General features: G+C 39.3%; 1 protein-coding gene across 1 annotated transcript in view; it reads right to left on the reverse strand.

Annotated features, from left to right (window-relative positions):
• Positions 1-224: 224 nt before the first annotated feature.
• Positions 225-20,871, reverse strand: part of LOC132006436 (uncharacterized) — an 86,752-nt gene continuing 66,105 nt past the window's right edge. The window contains exons 5-8 of the mRNA XM_059384209.1: positions 9,743-9,910; positions 9,450-9,589; positions 944-995; positions 225-416 (exon numbers count right to left, since the gene is read on the reverse strand). Coding sequence (XP_059240192.1) covers positions 297-416; positions 944-995; positions 9,450-9,589; positions 9,743-9,910 — 480 coding nt within the window. The 3' untranslated portion in view covers positions 225-296. The remainder of the gene's footprint in view (positions 417-943; positions 996-9,449; positions 9,590-9,742; positions 9,911-20,871) is intronic.

A 20,871-nucleotide genomic window follows, 5' to 3' on the forward strand; every position in this document is an offset into this window, starting at 1 on the left:
GCCTAATTGTGATCTATGTCTGTCAAATAAATAAATTAATTATTTTTAAAATAAATAGATGATATAATAAAAAATGAGAAACAAATAAGAAATAATATTTGTGAAAATATCCAACAGTGCCTGAGATAATAGAGGATCTTTAAAAATGTTAGCTGTACCCTCAATGGATTATAAAAGTAAATAAATTCAAAACCATTGACACAAACTATGGTTAGTGTGAAAATTTTAATCATTTTGAACATATTTTTTCACGTACTAATGCATGAAAATCTTACAATTCATCCAAAGTCCTTCACTTAGAAATAGAAATATTTCATCCTAGCAAACATACTTTTTTTGTTTTTAGGAATGGCTTTCTCAATCAGAATTGTGTTCAACACTACGTCTGTAAGGGTGATCACCACAGTGGTAGGCTTCTGTTAGAGAAAACAGATGGAAACAAATATAAAATTAAAATGAATGAATGAATGAATGAATGAATTTGTGGTACATAAATAATTGAAATATTAATACAGTCTTTAAAGTCTATTTTATAGAACAACTATAAAAATACATATGGCATATGTATTGAGAAAATACATATGGCATATTGCTTAAAAAGCAAAAGATTTTGTTTTTCTTTATTTTACAAATATTCCTGCATTGATTTTACATTGCTTATGTAATCAAAAGTGGACAGTACATGTAATTTAATCATCGTAATGGAATCGAGTTGCAGAGAAGGCTAGAAAGAGCAGATGCAAAGAACCTACTCAGTAGCTCAACACAGGAGCTCGATGCTCTTTTTTTCCCTGTGTTTTTCTGATCATACATAATTATTCGCTGGGGAACAGAACTGTAATTTGATGAAAGGTTGGTGATTATACAAAAATTGTTCAGAGATTTGAGCTAAGGAGACAAAAAGGAATTATTTTAATGAGAAATAAAATGCAGGAGTATTCACCCAAATTCCATTCTTCTGCTCCATCGCCTTGGTGAAAAGTAGTATGACTTTCCTATATAGTAAGTGGAAAAGGGAACAACCTTAGAGAGTCATTTTATGCATTAGATGATCCTTGGGAACAATCATGCATTTGCCCATTAGTGCAGCTTACCCTTTCTACTTTTCCTGAGGAAGGCAAGAGTAGCAGTGACTGAACATTGCTGAAAATGTGGACTGTCGGCTTGGCGGGGAGGGCTTCTCCTGATTGGTTTTCTCAGGACCACTCTCCACCAATAAGATTTCAAGGAAAAGCAAGCAAGCAAGCAAGCATAAATTAACTCTAATGTGAAACATTAAGACTGAGGGTGGTTTTACAATAATTAAACCCAGTTTTGTTGGAAAGTGATAGGAAAGCACTTTGGGATGTTTGTCTTCTGGTAGCAGAGAGCTCACCAACCCCTGCGTCTGTCCCAAACCATCTTAGTGAGTCTTGCCATATTCTCCATTATGCAATGGATCCTACTGGCGATAGTGGCTTTTGTAAAGACTTCCAAAGTCAAAGTCAGGCAGGATACACAGGTAAATTGGGTGTTAATTAGATACCTGTTATATTATGAGGGAGAGAGGCATGAAAGAGGAAACAGAGATTACTTGGGGCCAAATACCTCCATAAATTCCCAAAATTAAAAAAAAAAAAAAAAGCTTTACTTTTTAAACATCTTTTCATCTTTTTTTACACCTTTTTTTTCCGAAGTATCATTGACACATGATATTACATTAGTTTCAGGTATACAACTGAGTGATCTGACACTATGTAAGTTCACCTCGAGTACAGAAGCTTGATATTTTTAAAGCTATAGATCGCAGGACTAGCTAAAGAAGGCTGAAGTTTTCTTTTTTCTCATTCTAACTATTTGTTAACTGCCTTCTCTGTAGCCAATTGAATTTTTTGGTACTGTAAAGACGATGCATCTCTCTGACCAGAATTATTATCCTAATTCTCAGGAATGGAAACCCATGCCTGGCTAAAATGACTGAATGTGGGGCTTCTGTCCCATCTCTTCCATCAGTAAATGGATATTACCCATCTCAATGCTATCTTCAGTACTGTAAATAGTACCATGTTCCCTTCTCCTGCTTAATATGTAAATGTCAAAGGTATGGAAAATGACATTTGATTTTTTTTTTAAATAAATTCTTGTAATACCTTAAAGGGGAAAAATGCCACTAAAATGTTGACTGTCTTGGAGTTTGATATTACAGGTAAATTTAAATGTTTGTTTTATAACTTAATTGCTTTCCAGTATTTTATAACAAAAATGTAAAAAAAAAAAATGACAGAAAAAACAAAACACATATCTCCAAACTTAGGAGATATTTAAGTGCCACTGCCTAATGCCCTTTATTGTGTTGTTGTTGTTATTGTTTTTAAATTCTGGGAATTTTGGTCATTTTAGTTAGAGCAAAACAGGCTCCTACCCTCCCTGTCAACCACCTCTGCCCCACTCAGAAGCTACTAGGCTGTTGCTATGAATCCAGTTGGGAACAATCTATTTCCTTCTTCGTTTTTAGCTAATCTTTATGAATGAAATGTGATTAAATCTAGCAAAACTATGGAAACATCCTAACAGCATACGGGGAGCCTTCCTGTAGGGCCAGTTTGCTATTTCTGTCTAATAACAGATTTTAAAATCCAATTAGACAGGTTGAAAAAAGGAAGCCCAAGTTAAAAATATCTGCCTGTTTGATTCAGCACAGTGGGGAATGGTTTATAGGATGATCATTCATGGTGAATAGGATCTTATTGGTGAGAAACTCTCTTTTCTAGCCCATTAGAATAATAATTTCTTCCTTCTCATGCTGCTCCTAATACTTCCTACTTAATTATATCACGTTAGCTAGCAGATATTCTCACTCCCTTTATTGGAAGGAAAATCACGATGACTTGCCCACACAATACCATCCTCATGTGTTAAGGGACTGGAGTTGACCTAATGAGAAGACATATAGATGGTTTAGGAAATGAGATGTGATTTTTTTTTTACACAGTGGTTAATGTATGAGAAAAGGCATGCTCAGGTCTGTCTAATGCCTACATGTGTTCATTGAATGACTCTTAAATGACCCTATTTGATTTGATTTCTTAACTACATTAGAAATAGATGAAACAATTAAGAAACCATTTTTCACCTATCATATTGGCAGATGGAATAAAATTATTCACTGCAATGGACATTGTAAGGAAATGGGTACTCTCAGACATTGCTGGTGGGGTTACAAAGTGGTTTAATTTTTTTAACTGTTTGTGAAAATACAATTATTCTCTAAGATAATCCAGCCTAAGTAATATAATTAGAGATGCAGTAAAAGGTTGTGTTTGTAGGTGCTCATTGTGGTAGCATTTCTTAGTAAGTAAAAACTGGAAACAGCCTAAACATGCAAAAACACATGCATTTTTGGTTCTTCATATTTTTCTTTTGCAAATGAACTTCTTTACATGTTTCCTACACAATACAATGAACAGAGAAGATTAGGAAGTATTTTTGTAAGGATTAATTGCTAAAGAAATTATGAATGAAGACAGAATATAGCCTGAAGATGTTGGAAAGCAGCAATATTAAACTTTTTATCTCCGAGCCCCTTTATACTCCAAGACCCTAAAAAGTATATTTTTTAATATGGGTTATATCCATTCATTAGAAATCAAAGTGGAAAGGGGTGCCTGGGTGGCTCAGTGGGTTAAAGCCTCTGCCTTCAGCTCAGGCCATGATCTCAGAGACCTGGGATTGAACCCCACGTCGGGCTCTCTGCTCCGCGGGGAGCCTGCTTCCTCCTCTCTCTCTGCCTGCCTCTCTGCCTGCTTGTGTTCTCTGTCTGTCAAATAAATAAATAAAATCTTAAAAAAAAAAAAAAAGAAAAGAAAGAAAGAAATCAAAGTGGAAAGAGGTTTAAAACAGAAAGATACTCAAGGACACATTTCTGATAATCACCAGAGCGATGGCATCATCACTTGTTATGTAGCCACTGGAAAATCCCACTGTAGATTTGTAGAATAAGAATGGAACAGGAAAATCACATCCTGCTATTGTTACAAACATTTTATCAACCTCACTGACTTCCAGAAAAGGTCTGAGGGATCTCTGAGGAACCACCACACCTTCTGAAGTCCTGTTATGTTTCTTCTCTTCTCCCTCTGCCTTGCAAAACTACCTTTGGGATATGGAATTGCCTAAGGCGATTGCAGCCAGCTCTGAGAGTTTAAAGGTTAAAAAAGATGAACTTCATCAGTCAAGAGCCACAGTGGTAGAAAGCATACCCCAACTAGTTTTCTTTCTCCAACTCCACAGACCACCTCATTTAGCTGCTGTAGGAGCAACCACCCCTACGATTTATTAAGAACCGATAAAGAGACTTAGAAGACCCTGTTTGCAGAAAGAGGGTCCCACAGTCACCAGGACCTGCCAAACTCAGCTGTATCGCTGCCTATAGCAATAGCCTCAGACAAAAAATTCAAGAATTAAGTACATTTATGGGGTTTTTTAATTCTCTTTTTTATCGGTTGATCACAATAGAATACACCCTCTCTATAAAACATAAAAATGATACCTAAGTCGGGACGCCTGGGTGGCTCAGTAGTTAAGCATCTGCCTTGGGCTCAATTCATTATCCCACATCTTACGATGGAGCCCTGTTCACTCAGGCTCCCTGCTCAGTGGGGAGTCTGCTTCTCCCTCTGCCCTTCGCCACCTGCTTGTCACTCTCTCTCTCAAGTAAATAAACAAACAGTCTGTATATATATATATCCAATTATAATGAATAAAAAGAGAACCTAAGTGCCCTCTGCCTCCAACAAAATCCTCTCCCAGATCACATTTCTCAGAGATAACTAGGTCGGTTTGGAGTGGATGCTCACAGCCCTCTTTGTTGCAAGCGTAGATAAATTGGAGGGCTAGGAGAGGAGTGCTGTTCTGTTTTGCTTTTTCACATACACAATATTATCTCAGAGAGAGTTCCAAGTGTCAAGTGCATGCGTGTCATTTTTTTTTAAAGCAATTCAAGTATGTCATAAGTGGGGGAAATAGGTTTATTTCATCATTCCCTAGTTGATAGATATTTAGGTTGTTAACAGTTTTCCCTTTTATAAACAATGTTGCCATGCGAAGCACATCCCTTGTGCATAAATCTTTGTCACCTGTTAGAACCCTAGAATTGGAATTGCTGGACTAAAGATATCATTTTAAAATGTGATAGACATTACCCTGTAGCGTGGATTGCATATCAATTTACACATTTATCAGTAATTTGTGGGGAGTTCCATTCCCCCCAACACTGGAACGCTGCATGCAATTACCCTTTGAAAATGGTTCAGTCTAATAGGTGAATCATAATGTCCTGTCTCACTTTGCATTTCCCTGATTATCAGTGAATTCAAACTTCGTTTCATATTTTTATTGGTCATTTGTATTTCTCCTTAAAATAGGAATTTGCCCATAAACGTCACCTATTTTTTTTTTTTTTTTTGACTGGGCTGTTTGCCTTTTCCAACAGATTTATGGAACCTCTTTATGAGTAATAACACTTTATTTTGTTTCGGATATCTTCCATCCCTCTATTCCTATCTTTTAACCTTGACTATACTTCCTTCTGTCATACAGCAGCTTTTAATTTTTATGTGCTAAAATTTATCAGTCTCTTTCTGTAAAGTTTCTGAGTTCTTTCTTTTCCTGGGAATTACTGTCCCCAACAGTAGAACTTCCTTGCTTTCTCCTACAGCTTTTGTGATTTTAGTTTTTCACAATCACATTTTTTTTTAAGATTTTATTTGTTTGACAGAGAGAGAGATCTCAAGTAGGCAGAGAAGCAGGCAGAGAGAAAAGGGGAAGCAGGCTTCCCACTGAGCAGAGAGCCCGAGGCAGGGCTCGACCCCAGGACCCTGAGATCAGGACCTGAGCTGAAGGCAGAGGCTTTAACCCACTGAGCCACCCAGGCACCCACAATCACATTTTTTTTTTACCCATTTTATGTATTTATGTCTGTATCTTTTAACTAATGCAAAGTATGTATCTAACTTAAATTTTTCCCAAATGAATTTGCCACAACACAATTTAGTGAGTATTTTATCCTTTATCCACTCATTTGAATTGTTGTCGTTAACATAGGACTCCATGGAGCTGCACTATAAAAAGTATATTTCTAGAGCCAGACGTCTGGAATCCAATGGCAGCTTTGCCACTTGAAGTTTGTATGCATTTTTATTTATTTAACATCTTCCCTGTCCCTCTGAATTCATGACTTTAAAATGGATAGAATAATAGTTATTATTATACCATATGAAGATCACATAAGATAATACTTATAAAATACTTAAAATAATACCAGGCACTTTAAGAGCATCCAATAAAGTTAGCTCTTATTAAAATTTTACAACTCTAACATGTATCTGGGATCTGCTCTGAGTTGTCTATAAAAGCACCATGAAACAGAACTTGCTGTGTTATGGAAACATTTCATATCTGCACCACTCAGTGATATCCATTACCACACTGAGCACTTGGAATATGACTAGAGTGACTGAAGAATCGAAACTTATATTGCACTGGATTTTAATTAATTTTAATTTAAAATTAAGTAACCACTTTTGGCTAGTCAGCTACCATATTGGACAGTGCCAGTAAAATGTTTGCCATGGACTTCCATTAGTTACACTTTATTATGTGAAATGAGTCTTACTGAATTCCTCAGTAAGGATTATTACTGGGACCTTATTCTGAATTTAATCAAGTGATTTTCCTGGCATCATCAAGAAGAGTATATAACTTTTCTTCTCTAATCTGTTTAAACTGTGAGCTCCTAGGAACAATAAATCCAGTTCCTAGTTGGAATCAATTTATTCTTTAAAAAAACAAAACCAAAAACAAAACAAAACACCTTTTTGGTTCTTATTTTATTATTTGACCACATGGTCAAATTCAATTGGATAATTTTATTTAGAGTTCTTCTACATTCATATTTGAGATTATTTAAAACTTGCTTTGCATAGTGAGTGCAAATGGTAAAATGAATTGGGAAGTTTCACATTCTAAACTCTGAAGCAGTTTGAATACTGGAGTTATTATCTGTTCTTGAGTTTAGGAGAACTGGGAATAAAACTCCATCGGTTTAGTAAGCTTGGGCTAGGTGGGGTGAGGGGCTAGATCTTTGTCTACCTAACTACTACTTCTACAGAAACTGTCTATTCAGATATTATATGCATTCATAAGATAATTTTGAAATCACTGTTGCTCCAAAGAAAGTCTGTCCTTGGATAGCTAGCATCTTAGTGACCTAGGGCTATTATAACAAGTTGCCATTGACTAGGTGGCAAACATTTATTTCTCACAATTTTGGAAATTGTAAAGTCCAAGATCAAGGCACAGGTTTGCAAATAGCTGTCTTCTCCATGTATCTTCCCATGGTAGAAAGAGAAACAGTTAGCTCTCTTCCTCTCCTTATTAGGATACTAATCTCATCATGGGGGCTCCAACCTCCCCATGTTATGACCTTTCCAAGGCCCATCTCTTTTGGGTTTCAATATATTAATTAGGAGGCTGCCTCAGAATGAACTCCACACATTGAAAATGACTTTGGTCACCACTGCCAGTCATAGCTACGGTAAGGAGGCTACTTAAGAGCCAGAGCCTATAGGATGCAGCACCTGCTCTTGCCTCTATGTCTTGCATGAGAAATGACATTTAGGAATGATTTTTCTTCCCTGGCCACCAGAGAGGCAGAGGCTTTGTTCCTCTGGCTTGCATTGTCTTCCTCTGTAAACTGAAGGTGCTGAATCAGATGATTGCTGGGTCCTTTCAAATGCTAACTCTCTCTGAGTCACTTCTTTATTGTATGTATCCAGAAACACAGTGTTTAAGGCCTGCCTCTGACAGCAGTTTGAGGTTAAAAGATGCAAAATGAGCCTGAACCTCTTTTGGCCCAGAATCTATAACCACCAGTCACTCCAGAGAGGAAAAGCAGGATTTGCTCTCCAAAGTTCTTACTCATAATGGGAGTACTTGTCAGCACCATTGGTAATGACAGATTCAGAATCAGGAAACATATTTTTTCGTGTGTATTTTCTGCCAGTCCCTGTGCTGGTGGTATTAGAGTATGACTAAATTAAATTAAATTAAACTACCAAATTAAAAATTTGGTAATAGGAATAATTAAGGAGACATCTTTGGCTGCTTTTACATGATTCAGAAAACAGGATTTCAAAAATCTATTAAAATGTGGCTGGTCCTTTGGAAGTCATGATTTCTAATTGTGTTTAAATTTGTACCTGTCATGATTTGGGAATCTACATCTATAAATGGTGGCAACGTGACTTTTTTCTGCCATCACAAGTGGAGAACAGAAAACGCTACCCATGTGAAAAGAAACACCTCTGACACTGAAAACTCCCCTTTCTCCCTTATGTAATGGAGTTTTTATTGAGCTTCGGCAGAAAAAGAAATGTGCATTCAGGTTTGGGGAGTGAAGAAGCTCATTTATAAAACCATTTCAAAACCCACTGAAATGCTCTACCAAGAATGGATGCCCAGTCTTCAAAACTGCAGTCATTTCTTGCTCTTATGCTTCTATTTTCATAATTACGTTATCACCCCATTTTCAAGTCATGTGATTGTTAAAAGCCACTTACGAATCTGCCTTTTTATATGGGTTACAGGCATCTGTTTTCCTGCTCTGGTCATACACTGGTGGGACCCCTTTAAGATGGAGCTGAAAAACTGACAAATACTTAGCATGTTTCATTTGAAAGAATTATGATCCAGTTTTTTTTTTTTTTTTTCAAAGAAGTCAACCAAATACAGTTTCTGCTGGTTGGTTACTGTAGCTCATTTTTGGGATCACATCTGGGTTGGGCTGAATGCAGTGAACAGAACCTATCTATAAAGGTATCTCCGGTAGTCATATCTAAAATCTGGTTTATTTAGTTCTTGAATAATACCAAAGTCCCCAAATTCACTGAGTCCAAGGGATTTTTCCCACTTGCTTCAAATCTGAGCTTTGCCACAGACCACTCTTCATTCATCTCCTTTGTTGCGAACGTGCAATGAAGCATTCTTAGATCACCAAGAAACAGGCAACATACACCCCAGATGTCAGAAGTTTAACCTTCGAGAATGCTGTGAAGGGCAGACTGGAGGAAAAAGGAAGAGGGAACACCTCATTCTCCTCAGGGTTTAAGCTGAGAGAGTGAGGGTGGGTGGGAACTGGGGGTGCTCTTCAATGCCTGCGTTCTGTGACCACTGCAGTGGGAATTACTGGCACCTGATTATTTTTTTCTGCACTTATTCAACCTTGCCAGGGGTACAAGCTGCTCAATGACTTATCAGATGACATTCTAAAAATAAATAAATAAATAAGCTTATTTTAGCTTCAAGGACTTGGCTTGCTTTGAGGCTATGGCTCAGGAGCCTTTAAATGCAAATGAGGGAAACCCCAGGTTATAAAGCATCTGCTTCTGCAGACAGGTTTTCAATCCTGTTACCTTAGCAACATTTGCCCTTGTATTCCACCGGCCACCTTGACAGCCTGCATAATGTAACTGGCAGAAAGCAAACGTTGGGGGGAGGGAGGCACGTAGGGTGTAGCGTTGGTTCCTGGCTTGGGATCCTTCACATGATGTCCCTGCGACAAAAATAGAAACCTCATTTTCAGAAATAGAAGAAGTTGGGGGGAGGGATAAAAATGTTGATTAAATGAAAAAAAAAAACATACATATATATCTCAGAACTAGCTGGACCTGGGAGAGCATAGATTTTCCGAAAATATCCTTCCTACCAGCCGTGCTGCAGATGTGTCACTGAAGCTCAGCCAGGCAGGCCATCTGCTGCAGTGTTTCCCTGGAAATTCCCAGGGACGCCTCCCCCGCTCCAGCCCAGCGCCGCGGAGGAGCTCGCCTGTGACGTCACTGCTGCTAGCGGGGAGGGAATCCCAGGCCCTGCGTCCCTCAGGTGGAGCCAATCATGGTCGGCAAGGCTCCGGCAAGGCTCCGGGATGCTGGAAACCTGGGGCTTTTTACCATAAAGAATCACAAAAGCAATATGCAATTCATCCCAGTCCACAAAGCAGTTTCCTAACAGATTCTAAATTCGTGATTATAGACATACATCCATATATATATATATATATATATATATATATATATATGGACATATATATATATATATATATATATACACACATATGTACATATATATATATATGTCTATGTATATATCTCCGACAGTACCATCGCGGCAGCCAATCCTCCTCCTCCCTCCGGAGTTTTAACCTACCCTCTATGGATGCATGAAAAAAGAAATGATTTTTTTAACTACTTTAAAAAATAAAGGTAATGACTATTTCTTATCTATATATTGTTATTATCTTGTAGCTTCTGCAGAAAATTGAGATTCAAATCTCGCATGAGCTATAGCCACATGGAGACCTAGAGCAATGCAATGTTTAGCTAGGATGCATTTTGTCATTCCTTGGGTGGTAGATGAAATAAGGCTTTACCCAGCTTGACAAAGAGTGGAGACATGGGACCTGCTTCCTCACCTCCCTTGTGTAGAGAATTAACCTCTGGAAAAGGTTGGAAAATATGGACAAAGAGCTGCCTTTGGAAGATTGTATTACTTCTAAACGTGTTTAACTCCTATGTTCAGAATCATAGCAAAAAAAACCCAAAAAACAAAAAACAAAAACCCGCAAACAACAACAACAAAAAAACCCTAAAAATAATAAAGCAAGCTTTAGTAATGTTGGAGTGGGACACATAAACAGAAATAGGTATTCTTGGAGAACTAATCTCTTACCCAAGAGCTGTAGATAATTACAGCTTCATTGTCCTATTGTTTTTAGGCAGTAAATCACAGTAAAAATAGTAAATTCTTAGGGAATAGCTTAATCTACGTTTTGTTTTGTTTTCTTTGAATAAAAACGAAGGTGATTACAGCATCTGTTGATTGGGTACTGATTATTGGATATTCATTAGTATTTTTTATTGTCATTGTAGACTTAAATGTGAGTCCATGAATCAATCTATTGTGTTGGCATTGCTGGAAAAGGGTCATATTTTTTAAAGAAATTGGTCTGAAGGGGAAAAAATGAGCATACACCTTCCTTTTTTTTTTTTTTGTTCTGGACAGCGTCTAGTGTTCTGCTTATATTTTTAGAAGATTTCTGCTCTCACCTTTACAGTCCTTACCTTTTTGTCTTTCAGCTCTTTTTACCAAAATACATTTGCCCTTCTTCCTCATTCAAAAAAGATTCATTTCACTTTTTCACAATTAAGCTAATATGTCCATAAGGGAAACACACACGCACGCACACACACACACACACACACACATATCTTTCTTTCAGACCACAAACAAGACATGGTTAAGTGTATATGTCTTTTCAGTAGTATTTATACACAAGAGTCCCCAAAGAAGATTTTTCTGGAAATACTACTTGACTTCACATGACTGCAAAGTGCTAGCTCTATGTAAAAATAGATTTTAAAAAAGATTTAAAAATGAAGAGGAATACAGGAGCTCTTACAAAGCTGTTTTTGAACTTAATCTCTCCATGTCTTAACTCCTTCCTTTGCTGCGTCTCCAGAATGCCACGGGGAAGAGTGTTCATAAAGCATTTGGAATTTAGAAGCATCTGTGTGAGTGCTAGTTAAAATTTTCATTATTTGCTAGGTTTAATTTGGGAAATGAATCTCAGAAGCATTAATCCCTTGAAGCAGAAAGGATAAAGAAATTCTGACCCACTAACTATAAATTCTGTTCTCTCTGCTTTTAGCCTGCCGCAACAGAGTAGGTCCATCTTCTTCAAAGCCTTTCAGCAAGCTCACGTCTTTTGTCCTTTCAAATTTATAATCGCACTGTTTACCTCTTAGCTAGGAGAATCTCCAATTACCTCTCTATCCATTCCTTTTATTTATTTCCTTCTGACTTTGTCCTCTACTTCTACAACCATCACACTTGGCTGTCTCTGGACTCTTCTGAATCTTCTGGATCCCTGAACACGGAATTTTCCTGTGCCATGACCAGATGCCAGGTACTACCACTTGAAGGGAGCCGCCCTGTCAAAATTAGGAGAAAGTGGTCAGACAAAACAGGGCTCCATAGAGTTGTCTGTGTAAATAGATTTTCATCCCGTTTTGCGGTGACAACACCCAGCAAATAAGCAATATTGCCAATCTGGGAAGCACTTTGCATCCAAGGTATTCCATCAGTTACAGACAGAAGAAGTACAATGAAATTCTCTTAAAGATCAGATATTTCCGAATGGAAAACTGTGTTGTTATCTGTTTTCCTTTACCTTGGATGCCGGATAGGAGAAAATGGGAGAAAATAGTACACATCTGTTTTGCTGAAGAAATTGTATTAAAGAAAAAAACAAGTGTAACTAGAAAACACCTAACAATTCCAGAAAAGGTAATCCAATTTCTGATTATTGGGCAAGATATTAATAAAGCGCATTTATAAAATGTTTCAATAAATCCATTTTCTTAAAATGAGAAACAGTTTCCCTCTGAATGGAAGTTACAGTGCAGCTGATACTTTGTGTTAATGAAATAACTTAGAGCTTCTATTTGATTGCATTACAAAGATGTATACATACCTGACTACAGTTAGGTTTAAATCTTGGAAAAACAGAAGTGTATTTTCAAGTTTTACACCAGAATTTTCTATGAGATGCCTGCCATTCAACAGGAGGCCCGCACTGTGCTCCTTCTATGACCTTGGGCAAGTCACTTAACCTCTCAGAGCCTTGGTTTCCTTCTTTTCTTGAAAATACAGACAATAATACTTGACCTTGTCTGACTGTATTTTTTTAAGGTTAAAAGGGCACATATAAGTGAATGTGCTTTTGTGAATAGTGATGCGCATCTCTGATTCACGGTTCTGCATTCTTACACTGTGTGTGCTCCAGCCTCTGAGGCCGCCCTTGTCCTTGTCAGCTGTGATCATGTTGCCCTCTAGTGACTGCAGTTCGTAGAGGCCCCAAGGAACCCTTGAGAGGAAAACAGTTAACAGATTTAAGAGGGAAGGGCAGGAAAGGGAGGCTGGTAGTAGAAGAGTATGGATCTGAGTCGACCAAAGCGGTAGGAAAAAGAAACACCAGCTTGCTCTGAGGAAGAGGACCCAGGCACACCATGAGAGAAAGGAAAGAGATAGACTCGAGAGAGAGATGAGTTGTACGTGACTCGGAAAAGCTCAGTGGTCCAGGAAGGCAGGCAGGGGAACTGAAATCTATGTCCAGCTTTGCTTATCGACAACACTGGACCTTTGCAGCTCTGGCCTCCATGGCAAGCCCTGTGAGATTATTGAAATAAAGGCTCACCAAAGTGCCTGCAAGACTGAAATTCTTTTTTTTTTTTTTTAAGATTTTATTTATTTATTTGACAGACAAGATCACAAGTAGACAGAGAGGCAGGCAGAGACGGGGGGCAGAGGGGAAGCAGGCTCACCACTGAGCAGGGAGCCCGATGCGGGTCTTGGTCCCAGGACCCTGGGATCATGACCTGAGCCGAAGGCAGAGGCTTTAACCCACTGAGCCACCCAGGCGCCGCAGGACCAAAATTCTTGAAGCAACATCAGAAGATGAGAGAGAAGCAGAACAATAGAAAAGGGGGTACAAAAGAAAGGTATTGAAAGGTCCGCTGTGTAAGTTCTCAGTCCTCTTCTTCATAGGTCTGACGTCTCTTCAGTAGCTCAGGAGCTTAAGAACTATGAGGTGGCTGAATGATGCAAACACAATGGGAGATTTGGCCCATTGTTGGACTATATCGTAACCACAGTTGGCCTCCAATGGGGTTACAACCTCCATGGGGAGCCGGCCTGTGGGAGGCCACATTCTCTGACACTGAACGCTAGGAACCTCACTAATTTCTGAAGGGCTCCTTCTTCTTTGGGAAATTAATCCCTCTTCACTTACAAGTATCTGAGAACCAAATGATCTTACCACGGGACGCTTTTTAAGTCCAATTTCTCACTTCAAATTGTAGATGTGACAGTCTCTAATCCAGTGGGTTGCGATAGAAAAGTAACCAAAGTCCACAAGAACTGTGCCCTGAAAATAAGGCTGGTGCGGATACTCGTGAGGTTCCGTCGTTGCTCTCTCAAGATGAATGAGAACTCATGGATGAGTATTTGATTTGATCTTACTGAAATGTAGGATAATGCAGTTCAATGGAAGGATACAGCATTGCCGTCAGAAGGGACGGGTTTTCATTCCGACATTAACATTCGCTCATTGTGTGATCTTCTACCGCATTCTAAGTGTATCTAAGCCTCAGTCTCCTCATCTGTGAAATGGGAATTAGTTCATTTATTCATATTAATTGAATAATCACAGTATATCAGGAACTGTTTTAAACTCCCACATCTCAGTGATGAACAGATCTGGTATTCTGAGTCATGACTGAGATCATCAGGTATGCCATTTCACACTGTGAAAATGTAAACTATTGTGGGTTCCTAAAGAAAGGTGGAAACAACAGAAATTTTTTCCAACCCAAAGACTAGCATCTAAAATCGAGTTTTCCTTTGGGAGCCAGTGTCACGTGGGAGCACTGTCAGTGACATCTGCCAGTCAGCTTATTTTCCAGTGAACACAAAACCTGCCATTTCCTGAGCATTCTTAGCTCTGCCGAAGACTCTTCCATTAGCAAGTGGACAAATCAGTTGCTACATATCAGACCATCAGATTTTATTTATTTATTTGACAGACAGAGATCACAAGTAGGCAGAGAGACAGGCAGAGAGAGAGAGAGAGGAGGAAGCAGGCTCCCCAGTGAGCGGAGAGCCAGATCTGCAGGGCTCGATCCCAGGATCCTGGGATCATGACCTGAGCTGAAGGCAGAGGCTTTAACCCACTGAGCCACCCAGGCGCCCCAAGACCACATCTCTTTATTTAAATATTTTACTTGTATCTACCCGGCTCCTTAGTCTAAGCATTTCTCCTTACCCTTCCACACAGAAAGGACAGGAAGTGGCCCTTGTCATCCCAGGCCTGTGTTCATCCTCGAAGGCATCTCCTCCTCTAACCCCGTGGTCTCCCCACGGATTCTAAAACTATTTTATGGGGCCACCAGGTGGCAGTTAGGGCAAATGGTTTTCAGCTTCTCCCCACATCCTTGCGGAAGGCCAGGTAGTTCCTAATGGAGAAGCAGGCCCTGGAAATAGAAATGTTACTCTTCAGCACTTGGGGGGACGGGGCAGGAGAGACAGGCCCAGGGCTGTGTGTTTCCCCACACAATACCTTACCCATCCTTGCAGCAACGTGTAATAAGTATAGCTATTAGACAGATGAAGGTAAAAAAAATGGATAATGAGGCAACGTTCTTAATGTGGAGAAGCTAGAAAGTGCCAGTGTGAATCCAGTCCCAAATGATGCTACAGCGAAGCAGAGGTCCTTCCCCTCCAGCACAGTGGCCGAAAACTGCAGATAGGGAAAGGGCAGACTGTGTTATGAAAGTGACTTTTCCAAAGGATTTTAAGAGTTTTCAGATAAATTTGATAGCTGGCATATTCTCCTTCTGGATATCTCCTACCTCTTTTTTTTTTTTTAAGATTTTATTTATATTTATAGATTATAAGATTATATTTATATTTATTTTTTTAAGATTTTATTTATATTTATTTTATATTTTATTTTATTTATATTTTTGACAGACAGAGATCACAAGTACACAGAGAGGCAGGCAGAGAGAGTCGGGGAAGCAGGCTTCCCGCGGAGCAGAGAGCCTGATGTGGGGCTCGATCCCAGGACCCTGAGATCATGACCTGAGCCGAAGGCAGAGGCTTTAACCCACTGAGCCACCCAGGCTCCCCTATCTCCTACCTCTTGGTTTTTCCATCATTTTTCTTTGTTTCCTGCTCATCTACCTTGTGATTTTTCTCCTTCTCTGGTTTGACTCTCTCCTTAGCTTTCGGATTCCATAAATTTTACCTCTCAGGTTTTTTTTTGTTTGTTTCCCCAAATAACATACAATGTTATATCAGTGCCAGGCATACAATATTCAATATTTAACAATTCTGTACATTGCTCGTGCTCATCGTGGTAATGGGGCTCTTTAATCCGCAGCATATCCCCCTGCCCACCACCCTTCTGACATCCGTCAGTTTGTTCTCCATAGTTAAAAGTCAGTTTGTTTGCTTATCCATTTGTTTCATTTTTTAGATTATATATATACATGAAGTCATGTGGTATTTGTCTTTCTCTGACTGACTCCTTTTACTTAGCATTAGACCCTCTAGATCCATCTGTGTTGTTCAGCAAATGACAAGATTTCATTCATTTTTATAGCTGAGTAATATTCCTTTATGTATATACCACATTTTCTTTATCCATTCATATATTGTTGGACACTTAGGTTTCTTCCCTATCTTCAGTGTTAGAAACGATGCTGCCATATGCTTAAGGATGCATGTATCTTTCTAAATTTTACTTCTCTTAAGAAATCCTGATGTGTACCTGTTCAAGAGCCTATTGTCCTGAAGACTGAAAATATTGGCCCAGTGTCCTTACTGCTTCAGGTAGAGAATCCTCACATAAAAGTTGACTGAAGTGAAATTAAGAAGGCAACATGTGACTTACTCCCTTTCCTAGTTGCTAAACAGTAGAGCCAACTTGGCCAGTTTTCCTATCAATATTTCAAGCTCCTGATGAGAAACAAGTTAAAGCTAATTGTTTTTCCTTTCAGAAGCACATTACTATTTTAAACCCAGGACATCTATTACTCAAATTTGGCATAAAAAATATGCCACGAATTCATTCTCCGTATTCTGGAGGCTGCTAATGGCTCACTACGCATGCCACAGTGTTCTGGTTGGCAGACATTTTAGGTGACTACTGTTCTCAGTTCATACACTTCATTTCAATATACGTTTCAAGATGAAAGTCAGAGAATACATTCCTTTCATAGACTTGTCTTTTTATGGCATCTGAGCTCACCTCACAGAACAATTGATTTCTGACTCCACTTCTTTCTAAGAAAATTTCCACATCGTTATGTGTGAAACTATTGAGGAAAATATTTTCCAAGTTTATCTCTTCTTGTGTAAGAAAAAGTGCTCTCCGTGTTTGGCACATCCCTCTTTTCATGGAACATGCCCATTGATTATGTTCTTTTCCTGATGGAAGGATCCTAGAACAGCAAACTTGGAAACCAGAGAAATGATTGTGCGTGCAGTATTTGGTCATCTAGCTGCATTTTATGAGAAATAAATTTTCCCTGTCAAAATATCAAGTTGTTTTGACTTCACAACAAATGGGAAAGAAAGTCCGTAAATGTCGAACAACAACGAGAGTGCCGAGTTCCTTATTCTATCCTCGGTCCTAGCAGGGAAACGTAATGTGTCCTACAAATGTCCGTGTAGCAATGTAGACACCTGGCTCACTTTTTTTTTTTTTTAATGTTTCATAAAATTAGATTCTGGGCAAATGTTCTGGAATGTGCACAGTGTTACTGTTAGTACTTGTGAGGATTTCTGTCAAGGGTTATTACTACGTTTCTTCTTTTACGCTGGAGTTTTCTTGTGTGGACAAAAGAAACACATTTCACAAATTCCAGCAATGGGAGTGTTTTCCTCACAGGACTATGCTTCCAAGAGTGAGGTTTAGTGAATATACTCATGAGCCTTGTAACATGTTCCAAGTTTCAAAGAAGTGTCTCATTCCCTTGTTAGTCAAAGACGAACACATTTACAGCAACAAATTGCATTACAAGCTTTCTCACTTTATGAATCCATTAGTCAAAAGCAAGAACACAAATCACATAAAGTGAAATATACTAAGGGGTGTAACGATTTTTTAAAAATTGCACAATCTGGAGGCTCCTGGGTGGCCCCATTTGGGGGGCAGACTCTTGGTTTCATCTCTGGTTGTGATCTTTAGGTTGTGGGATCGAGTCCCATATCACGGAGCTCCAAACTCAGTTGGGAGTTTACTTGGGATTCTCTCCCTCTGCCCCGCCTCTCTCTCAAATAAATAAATCTTTTTTAAAAATTGCACAACCTCAGGATTATTTTAAGGAAAAACCAGGCACCTATCTTGGGAGGGTTCCGTCTCAAACTACACAGGGGAGTTAGAAGTAAGCTGTTATAACACCTGAAAGCTAGCCTTTTAGAGCCATGCAGAGCGAAGGCAAACATTTCTGTTTCTCTGTGCCCTGCTGACTTTTCGGAGGGTGGGGGAGTAGAGAGCAATAGTGACCTTGCTTTTCAAGGGAGTAAAGGTTAGCCAGGACAAGTACACTGAATCATTAACATCCTCTTTCCCAGGAGTGACTAAACTCAAATCCATCCGTGGAATACATTCCAGGACCCTCTCCCCTTGTTTCGGGCCCATGCTTCTTAGGAATGTGCTCAAACAACCACCACATTCCTGATCACCATCTCCAGGTGACAAAAAGGAAAAATGAGTGGCAGTGAACCAGAAGAGGTTAGGCCATCTGTTTTATCCTCAAAACTGTTTGGAGATAAGAACTTTTTGTGAATTAGCAAGCACACTGGTAATACAGATACACACAATGTTAGCAATATTCAGAAATACGATGTCTCCTACTCTTTGTTCGGGTCTCTCTCGGATATTAAGAATTCTTGAATTTTTATAGTATGATTGGTGGTACTTATAATTCCTTGACATTACTTAATGAATACTCATATTTACCAATTATTGGAAAAATCTCAGTAAAGAATTGAGTCGAATGACATGTACTTATATCAGTGTTATTGGGTAATAGGAATCTTGCTCTTACTTAAAAAAAAATTAGTATTCAAATAAAGCTCACTCTTACCAATTCCATGTAATGAAGAGTTAAGTAGCCCCACTGAAGTAGGGTTCAAGTTGATAACTTCTGAAGTCTTCTCTAGTTTTATTTCTTTTGGTTCCAATTTTCATTATTAGCCTGTGTATCTGGTTCATTTTAGTATAAAAAAATAATGCCCAGTTGTGCTGTGACTATACTTTCAATCTCATAATGACATTAGTTATATGCATTTAGCTTTTTTTTAGTTTTTTCACTTAGCTTTTCATATATGGGTGGGTTAGTGAATACGTCTGTGTTTTCTACAGAGTATGGGATGTCCTCAGTCCACGAGATTGACTTTCCCACTATCAATCACTGCAGTGTATGTAAACCAAAAATATTAGATCCTAATTTACATTAGAGATAATGGTAGTAAATTTTATTAGCCCCCTATAAAAGAAATCAAAAACACCCACAACTGAGACATATATAAATATGTCTGTATAGATCTAGATGTCATATTTTACATAGATGAGTTATGCAAGTGTATATATTCTCCACCAGGTCAAATTCCCTCTTATCCCACAAACTTTCCTTTAAGAATGCTTTTAAATCTCCTGTTTGTGAAACCAAAGAGAATTTGCCACCAGTGAAATCCTTACAAAGAAATGTAGGTAAATAATTCAAAGGACTGACTCAGACTTAAGACAGTTTGATAGCTCCTTCTGCACCAAGAAGCACAGAAAATCTCAAAGCAGGCTTGTGCTAACTTGGTGGAAAAAATCTTTCCTTAGGAGTGCATTATCTTCAATAGGAAATGCTGCAGGAACACCTTGCATCACCAAGCCAATTAGTGCACCGGAAAGACCCATGATATTTCCTGTTGGCAGCCATGAAGTGAGAGAATTGGAAGGCTACCACCTCTGCTGTGTGCCAAGGCCCCCAAGTCCTGCAAGGAGCTCGAGCGGCGCATGCCAAGAAAATAGCAAGTGCAGGAAGAAGCAGATAATGCGAGGTTTTGTGTCTCTCCTACCAATGTAAATACTCATTGACCAGGAGCAATTTCAGATTGACAGCTTCGGGATTTGCACGGGTATTGTTAGCCAGGGTGCTTGTGATTGGGCCAGAGGAACAACAAACAACAATATCATGAAGGGGCCGGGGGCGGGGGGTGGGGGGGATTACCCATTCCTGCTTTAGCTGTAGCAGTGTGGGAATGGGGAGAAGGCCAGTGGTTTCAAGGCAGCGTCTGGCTTCCCTTTGGCAAACAGCCAGACAAGTCCATGGCCCTAACATCACCCTCTCCCGGGTTCTAAAATCTCTTTTCTTATGACCTTCTTAAGATCTGTAAAGCGCCATCTGCCTTTGGCCAATGAGAAAGCAGAAACAGAGTCGAGGAAAATGTTGCCAAGACATCAGCCCTGTAATTCCTACTCTGACTGGTTTGGGGCCTGATGCAATTTATTTGGAGACATATTTTCTCCCCATTATGGAATGCACAGAGTTATTGAGGGAGTAGAGGTGGAGGGCAGCCCTCATCTTACAAACGCTCATACTTAGACATAACTGTCCTGCCCCCAAATAGTCTTCCAGACCAAGGAAGCAAGCCTTTCCCTATGCAACTCAAACACACCACCTGGAAGCTTTTACACCTTTCCTTTTGCGAGTGGAATTATATTTTCTCCGATGGGCAAAACTTTACATGGCTCCAGGAGGCACTCTAGTGGGAGCTGAAGTTTGATACCTTTCCTTTTAACATTTAGCTGAAATCAGCTATGCTGAGAGCTTGCTTTTTAACTCTGGAGCATGGAAGAGGCGGAAGGGCCCTCCTCCTGCCGTTCTCCACAGAAACATACTAAGGTGGACTTCGGGGCAACCAGTGATTCCTGGAAGAGAATAGAAAGGAAGTTACAGAAAGATGATTATAGACCAGTTTCTCATGTCTTGAAATACAGCTAATGTTGTGTGCTTCTACAACACGAAGTACCACCCCTCCCCCCTTCCCTCCTTCCCTCCTTCCTGTCCTTCCCTTCTTCCTTTCCTCCTGTCCTACAACAGGAAGTACCACCCCCTCCCCCCTTCCCTCCTTCCTCTCCTCCGTCTGTCCTTCCCTTCTTCCTTTCCTCCTGTCCTACAACAGGAAGTACCACCCCCTCCCCCCTTCCCTCCTTCC

Source organism: Mustela nigripes, chromosome 18 (genome assembly GCF_022355385.1).
Source record: "Mustela nigripes isolate SB6536 chromosome 18, MUSNIG.SB6536, whole genome shotgun sequence".
Taxonomy (NCBI): Eukaryota; Metazoa; Chordata; class Mammalia; order Carnivora; family Mustelidae; genus Mustela; species Mustela nigripes.